Source organism: Glycine max, chromosome 19, assembly GCF_000004515.6.
Source record: "Glycine max cultivar Williams 82 chromosome 19, Glycine_max_v4.0, whole genome shotgun sequence".
Classification (NCBI taxonomy): domain Eukaryota; kingdom Viridiplantae; phylum Streptophyta; class Magnoliopsida; order Fabales; family Fabaceae; genus Glycine; species Glycine max.
In genome coordinates, this window is record NC_038255.2 from 4,177,519 (window position 1) to 4,185,717 (window position 8,199).

General features: G+C 35.8%; 1 protein-coding gene and 1 pseudogene across 1 annotated transcript; one reads left to right on the forward strand and one right to left on the reverse strand.

Moving 5' to 3' along the window:
* Positions 1–590: 590 nt before the first annotated feature.
* Positions 591–3,413, forward strand: LOC106797275 (receptor-like protein kinase FERONIA; annotated as a pseudogene).
* Positions 3,414–4,047: 634 nt separating this feature from the next.
* On the reverse strand, positions 4,048–6,750 carry LOC100812172 (PI-PLC X domain-containing protein At5g67130). Its single transcript, XM_003554875.5, has 8 exons — positions 6,397–6,750; positions 6,182–6,304; positions 5,675–5,812; positions 5,458–5,556; positions 4,834–5,137; positions 4,500–4,732; positions 4,302–4,388; positions 4,048–4,209 (listed from the first exon to the last, which is right to left on the reverse strand). Exons 1-8 carry the CDS (start codon positions 6,481–6,483, stop codon positions 4,177–4,179), a joined length of 1,104 nt encoding a protein of 367 aa, XP_003554923.1. The 5' UTR covers positions 6,484–6,750; the 3' UTR covers positions 4,048–4,176.
* Between the last annotated feature and the right edge of the window lie 1,449 nt (positions 6,751–8,199).

Consider the following 8,199-nt stretch of genomic DNA (forward strand, 5'->3'; position numbering starts at 1 on the left):
CAGCGTCATTTTTATCTAGCTTGTTGTTTTCTTCGTCTTTTTGTCTAAGACTTCCAAATGTGGACCACTCTTGTTCTCAACAACCAAAATATGACTATAACGTTGATTATCGACATCATTGTAGGTGCAGTATCCAACATCCTTTTTTATCTAGCTTGTTAAAGTTTTTCTTTTAACTTTAACAATGCAAAAAATACCATAAAATATGACTTTTCTTTTCATACTACCCATTATAAAAAAAGTGTAGTTCTTTTACAAAATTCTCTCTTTTTTGCGGATCTATTTTTCTATATTTATATTTGTTGGTCGGGAAAAAGACATAACAGTAGGGTCCTGAGTTTTGCCACTTTACTCATCACAATTGTCTTTCACTATAACACTCTGAACCTTCCTCTTTCTGGTGCTTGTTAGCAACTACTACAAGCAAGCAATGATCATCATAACAAGCCTCAACAAATTCGCTAACGCGGACTCATGTTTGCTTTGAATCTACGCGGTTGGAAACAACATCTATGTCTTAAGTGAAATTGATGTCAAAACATGAGCGTCCACTATGCAAATCCAAACTCCTTAGTCTCTCACCCTTAACCATGAGGATCAACAGTATTACCTCTGTAACACTCTTCGTCCTTCTCCACCTCTTTACACACCTCCAAGTATTTGCGTACACTCCAGGGGACAATTTCATATCAGTTGCAGCACCACCAAAAAATCTTACCACTGAGAAAGAACATGAATAGGGGACACAAGTTCAACATTCTTATCTCATCAAGACAATACTGTTTATGCTATTGCAACAACACAATCTCCTTCTACCAATCAAGTTCCCTACACCACAGCGCGCTTGTCCCGTTCGCAATTCAATTACTCCTTCCTGCCACTGCAGGACCCAAATTTCTTTGCCACTTCTTCTACCCAACTTCTTATCCCTCTTTTCTCCTCACTAACTCATTCTTCAATGTTCAATCCAACCAATTTCATCCTCCTCTATAGTTTCACTGCCTCTCTAACCACTGATGCAGAAAATACGAAAGCCATCTTCAGAGAATATGTCGTCAATATGGACGACAGTGGGAGGCTGAACCTGAGCTTCACTCCATCGCAACCAAAACTCCTACGCTTTCATCAACAGAATCAAGGTACTTTCCATGCCAACCAATTTGTATTACACGTCTGCAAATGATATGGGTTTCAAGCTCATGGGAATTGACACGCTGTATGGCTTAAGAACCAACACTGCACTAGAGATAGAGTATAGAATCAAAGTGGGAGAGTAAGGAATCTTACCAAGAAACGACACTGGTTTGTTCAGGAACTTGACTGGTCACGATGAAGATTATTTAATTAAACAAAACAATTCACAGAATAAATGATCTAGCAACTAACATGAACAGTAAGATGAACATAATGGTGAATCCCGATTACGTGGCACCCAAGGAACTGTACAGAACAACTCGTGGCATGGGTCTGAACAAGAGCCTCGAGTTGACTTGGGAGTTCCCTGTTGACTCTGGTTTCACTTACATGGCCAGGTTCCATTTTTGCGAGCTTGACCCAAATATTACTAACATTGGAGACATGGTTTTCTTCACTTACATAGGGAGCGAGTTGGCTGAGGACCACGCTGATGTTATAAGTTGGAGCCAGAAACAGAAAGGCCTAGCTGTGTACAAAGATTATGCGATTTTAATCCCAAGAATGATACTCATAAAAAGGTTAATATCTCACTCCAAATGCATCCTCACGAAAGTGCCAATCACCCATTCTTGAACTATCTTGAGATCTTCAATGAGTCTAATAATCTCGCCGGGCATAACCCGCAGAAAAACATGCCTGTCCAAAAGGGATAAAACAAAATTGGAAAACTAAAAATTGTTATAGCATGGGTGGTATTCGGTATCCTTTTGATCTCACCTGTTGTTTTATTCATCGTTTGGTGGGCGAGCTCCAAGTTCAGTTTACTCTTGTTGTCAACCAACACGCAGGATTACAAGCTTCCAACCAACATGTGGGATTATAGGCTGCCAACCAACATGCAGGATTACAGCGAAAAATGTTGGCCATACAATCGCCTCTGCCAATGCTTTTCCCTCGACGAAATCAAAGCCGCCACAAACAACTTCGACAACACCTCAGTTGTTGGTGAAGGGGGATTCGACCATGTGTACAAGGGCTACATAGATGACATTTCCATCCCAGTAGATATCAAGCATCTCAAACCAGGATCAAAGCAGGGGTTTGAAGAGGTCCTGGCCGAGATTGGAATGCTCTCATAGCTCTGCCACCACCATCTCGTTCCTCTTATCGGGTACTGCGACAAAAACAAGGGGATGATCATGGTCTACAATTTCATGACACATGGCAACCTCCGCAACCATCTCCACAAGTACAACACTAACAAACCCCCTTTATCATGGAAGCTACGCTTGCAAATTTGTATTGGCATGGTGCACAGGCTGCATTATCTTCACAAATTAGTTGTAACTGCACAATCATCCACGATGAAGTGAAAACCACCAACATCTTGTTGGATGAGGACTGGGTGGCCAAGGTTATGGGCTTTCCAGAATTGGACCCACGGGCACGTCCAGGGCCTACGTGAACACCAATGCTATTAGGGGTGTGCAAAAATTAGTTCAGTAAAAAAACTGAATCGAATTGGTTTTGAACTGTTTTAACCAATTCGGTTTTACATTCAAATAGTCAAATTGATTTAGAAACTGGTTCAAAACTGAACTGATTTTAAAAAACTGGTTCTGAACTGAACTAGTTTTTAACCAATTTTAAACTAGTTCTAAGAGCCAAACCAGTTTCGAACTAATTTTTCAAATAAACAAATATTTAAATGAAAACCAGTTTGGTTAATCAGTTTTGTAGAAATAATTCGGTTAACTAAATTGATTTTATAAAATAGTGCACTCATTTTTTCTTGAATTAGTTAGAGAAAAAAAAAAAACCAATTCAGTTTAGGTTCAGTTACAATCCGATTCAACCCAAACCAGTTTTTTTGCACACTCCCAACTACTCTGAAGGGGAGCTTTGGGTATATAGACCCAGAGTATTACAAACGGAAGCATTTGACGGAGAAGTTTGACATGTACTCTTTCGGGGTAGTGTTGTTTGAGGTCCTGTGTGCTCGTTTGGCTCTGATTTGCACCACAGAGTCGAATCAGGAGTCTCTTGCTTATTGGGTCAGATACTGTTACCAAAATGGAACCATAGAGCATATTGTTGCCCCCGAGTGCTTCAAGATGTTTTGCGAGATTGGGATGATGAGTTGTTTGTCTGGGACAGAGAGGTCGTCCATGAATGACATTGTTCGGATGCTGCAATTTGCGTTACCGATATTTAGTAGCCAAGACTTCTTTCTCCGAGATTATAGACCCAAGGCTGTGTTTGGGGAATCAAATTAACCTAATACTCTGGAAATGCTGGCAAAACCATTACATTTGAAGACCTACTACTAGCTAGATGCTCAATTTTTGTGTCTATTTTTACAATGTACAGGAATCAAGTTGCTTCTATCATTTTTTGTAAGCCATAAATTTCAACATTCTTGTTACCAGCCAATATTTTACGTGTTCAATTTTTATAACATTTTCTTGTCCAATAACTTTATTGTAGCTTTCTTGCAAAACACTCAATAGTTTTTCCACATAATGTCATTATTATTATTATTATTATTGCATCTTAATTTCTCATGCTCTTCAATGTTATTTATTAGACATTGGTAGCAGGTGCTTTTTTAATTAGGGATGAAGACTCCATGCAGTTCCATTCTTGTTATTGTTATTTAATGTAAAGAATTTCAAATTTTCAATACATAATTTGGAACTGCACACTATGAAGCACCATTCTTAATTACTGAAAAATACAAATAATTTTATGAGGAGTCACATGTTGCATGAAATCTGGTCATAATCTGACAAAACAAAGTATCTTCCTCTTGAAATTTCCTAAAAAATTTTCGCTTACACGTTTGAACATATTCTATAACCTGGTAACATTTTTAGTTCTGAATCAAACATAATCTGGTAACACTGTGGCTGCTTATAATAGTATTTGAATGATTTTATATTTATACCAGAACCAGAAAGCCTGGGATAAAGGCAAGCAATTACGGTTTAAAAACTAATAAACATTTCCAGAAGCTTGTTGTGCTTGTCGCTATGCTTTCTATGCTGAGCAAGCTTTTGCAGTAGATCCATGCTGAAAAATGGAAGAATAAAAAATTAATTATTAAGCCGTTATTAGTTTACTAACTTAGTGTTTTCAGAAAGGAAGAGTGAGAAATTCATTACCACACACGCATGGACATCATTACAACCACACAAGAGCTTCCCATTGAGAGTGTCCACAGCTTGAAACGAACCTCCTCCTTCACTCCTCTGCAGAATATTCCCCAAATTATGATATCAGCATTAAAGAGTCCAATGTTTAAGCTTTACAACAAAAGTTGGAAGGAAAAAAAGAAAAAAATATGGCCAATTAAGTTGTACCTTGTAATAATCAACAGCAACAAAATTAGCCCACCTGTTGCCGGCAGCACGGTGACAGGTTTGTAGCATTTCAATGAGACCTCCAGAGTTATCTTCACATGAGATTGGCTTCAGAGGAATAGTGCGAAAATAGTTTACCAACACCAAGGACTTGCTCTTGTCGTCAAGAGGAGAAGATTCTTTTCTATTTGGACAGCTTCCTTCTTTGAGTGCTTTCCTTCCTTTATCCCCAACTGCAGAATTCAGATCACCAAAATGAAAAATTAACAAAGGAAAAAAGAATAAATATTTGTGTTGAAGAATAAAAGAGCTTTAATGGTTGGTGCTTTCTTACACTGATTTTCAACCATGTAATTCCACTGGTATGCAATGCCTTCACTTTTTTCCTTAGAACTGACTGAAGTGAACAGTAGCAATCTTTGATTTTTAGCAACCATATCGCTCACTAGAGGCCAATCTCCTCCATTTTTAGGCATTCTAGTCACAGGAAACCAAAACTTCACCAAACCAGCATCAGTGAAAACTTTTGTCAATCCTTTTGGTGCTTCAACATAATCTTCCAATATGAGTGTGACAATTTCTTTCGGGTTGGAGGATAGAAAAGCTGCAATTTCCTTCAGTGTATCTATGGCTGGTTCCTACTTGTTGATTACAAAGTTAGGGTTATGTAGAGGTATCATTAGTCATAATTGTTGTTAGAGAAACAAGTTGGGAAAAGCGTAGGCAGGCCCAAGGTTTTAAAAAATGATCTGTGACTGTGATTTGCACCACAATATCAAGGTTTTTTTAACTATTCTTGACCGCAACATGACAACAATTTTGACCACATCGACTGCATTTGTCTGCGATTTGCCGCGATATCAACAAAAGCGACAAAACCGCAATGCGACCACAACCAATATTTAAAACCTTGCATAGGCCTAAAGGAAATGGAAGCAGGAAGATGATTTTTACATACAAAAGCTGTGAAGTCATGACAGTGGCCTCGAAATGAATGGCATAACCACACATCTCCATCAAAATCATATGTATCTAGCATTAGTCCCCGAACTCCATTCTACAAATGGAACATTGATGGAAGAAAATAGTGACCTTAAACATCCCTTATAAGTTATAGGAAACAGAACATAATAAAAGTTAACAGAAGCTAAGGTTTGTAGTAATGAATGGCATACTTTTAGCTGCTGTGTTACACTGTCTTCTTGATTACTGAGGGTAGCTCGACGCACTCCTGTGTGAGATGGTTCTCCATTGATGGCAAAAGCATTGTGTGTTGTCAAAAATGCATACTTGTTGAATGGCAGAGAGTCATTCTACGCAAAAAAAAAAAAAAAAAAAAGACCAATTAACAACAGATTAAGATGAAAGACCCCTAAACTTATTCCCCCAATCCACCCTTTTTCCCTCTAAAACAGAATGTGCATATATCATACTATAGGTATCTCAAAAAAACGCAACGCCTACAAAGTTGATCACAATTTTTTCCAAAGCAGACGTTGATATTCAGATCATGTAAAATGATGGAAGTAGTTTCCAACCACTCTAAATTTTGTCACTTGATGATGGCATTGTTAAAAGGTTTGACACATATGAATTGGGTGGGTTGTTATCATCTATGCAAGTGTTGTGACAGTTTCTTGTGAAATAAGGCAAAGAGTACTAAAGAGAAATGGGAATCTTACTATGAGCTTGAATTGATCTGTGATGGAAGATCTCACACACCTAGAGCCTGAAAAGCCATGTGGGCACGAGAAACAATAGAGTCCGGCTCCACAATCACCGTTAGACGAGCATTCATCGTCAAGCTGATCAAAGATTCGAAAACAATAAGATCAAAACAGAAAAAACATATTTACGGCATGGTTCAAAGCGGTAGGGTAGGGTATGGTATACAAACCTTGCATTTTCCATTAGAACATGCAGCATCAATAGAATAACACAACGGAAGAATAATAACCAATAGCAAGCACCGCAGAAAATCCATTTGTGCTTGTACAATGACTTAAGTTGGATTAGTGGAGTGTCTAAAGAGTAACACAAGAAGAGGTCTAATTTGTGCTAGAAATTGTGTATCACAAGAAGATTAAATAACTTGGAGTTCTCAATTCTCATATATATTGGCCAGTTTTAATGTTGGAATATACCAATAGATCTGAAGGGGAAGCGGTTATCTTGTATTAATAGTTATATATACTTTACTAACTATAGTCTGAAAGGTTTCCAACTTATCGCTTCAACGCAGTGACGTTTTGGATTTTTATTAATGTGGAGGACAAAAAATAAAAGACATTTTGGTAAATATAGAGCACAACGTGCTCTAGGTTTTGACAATATTTATTGTGGTGTTTATCAACCGTTGTACATTAATGCTGGTATAATTAATTTAATGGACAAGTATAATACAAGGGAAGAATAAAAAATATAATTTTTTACCTGTATATCTATGTTAAAAACAGAAACCCATTAAATTTAAATTTGTAATTATGTTATATAATTTGACTATATATTATATTTAATAAATATAACATTTAATGTTATTGAATAGTCAATTTTTATATACGATATAATAATTGACTATTTATCATATATCAAATACAATTAACATATATAAATAATATTATTAAATACTACGTTTACTAAATATAATATATATTTATTAAACTTATGACTTTTCATATAAATCTATGCATATTAAAAGTCTACTAGTACTGTTAAAATAAGTAATTATTACAAAACTCTTACTCTTATCTCAGTATGCACAATGTGAAAATTATCAACATCACACATCCTTGACTACGTTCCCAAACCATAGTTGTTAAAATTAGACCTCATGGACGAATCATATTGATTCGACCGGAAACTATGTTTTGGTATATCTGGTTAGGTCAAATCAAAGATGCAATTAATTCACTCTCACTCTGATCCATTTGAATTTGGTCCAAATAAGTTATTCATATTGAATTAACTTGATTTGATCCAATTAGATATTTTTATAATAATTTTTAAATCATATTAAATTATTAATAACTAATTTTTAAATTACATATAATATAATCTAATAATATTATTTTGATTTTCATAACAATATATAATAACTAAATATTATTATTTTAATTATGATATAGTGTAATTCTTATTTTTTTTATACAAATTTTTGTACCTATAGTTATCTGGCCACTTTTATACTTAATTGTGAAAAATAATAAGAATTTTTTCAGTAATTTAATCATAATACTTCACAAAATAAATTATAATATCAAATAATTATATAATATTTATAGTTTATTTGTGACAGTAATTTTAATTTTAAAATATGAATTATAAATTTAATCATATTATATATATATATATATATATATATATGATCAATTTAATAAGTGATCTACCGATTAATTATCAATCACTAATCAAGTATCTTGACTTCGATGAGTGATCGATTTTTGCAACACTGCTCCAAACGGCAAATTTCCCCATCTGGGGTTCTTTTACAAAATATTTCCCCAGATGAGGTCTTTTTAAAAAAATTTGCAAGATGGGACTGTTTTTTACGTGGCATGCATGCATACAACACCCAAATCGCCAGTACCACTGGCGAGTTTGGTGATTCTGAAGGAATCGCTGCTTGCAATGGCGATATAGCCATGCATAGGGAACTGCCAGTTTGACTGGCGAGTTCCTGGGCTGAGGGCTAGGCTCTAGG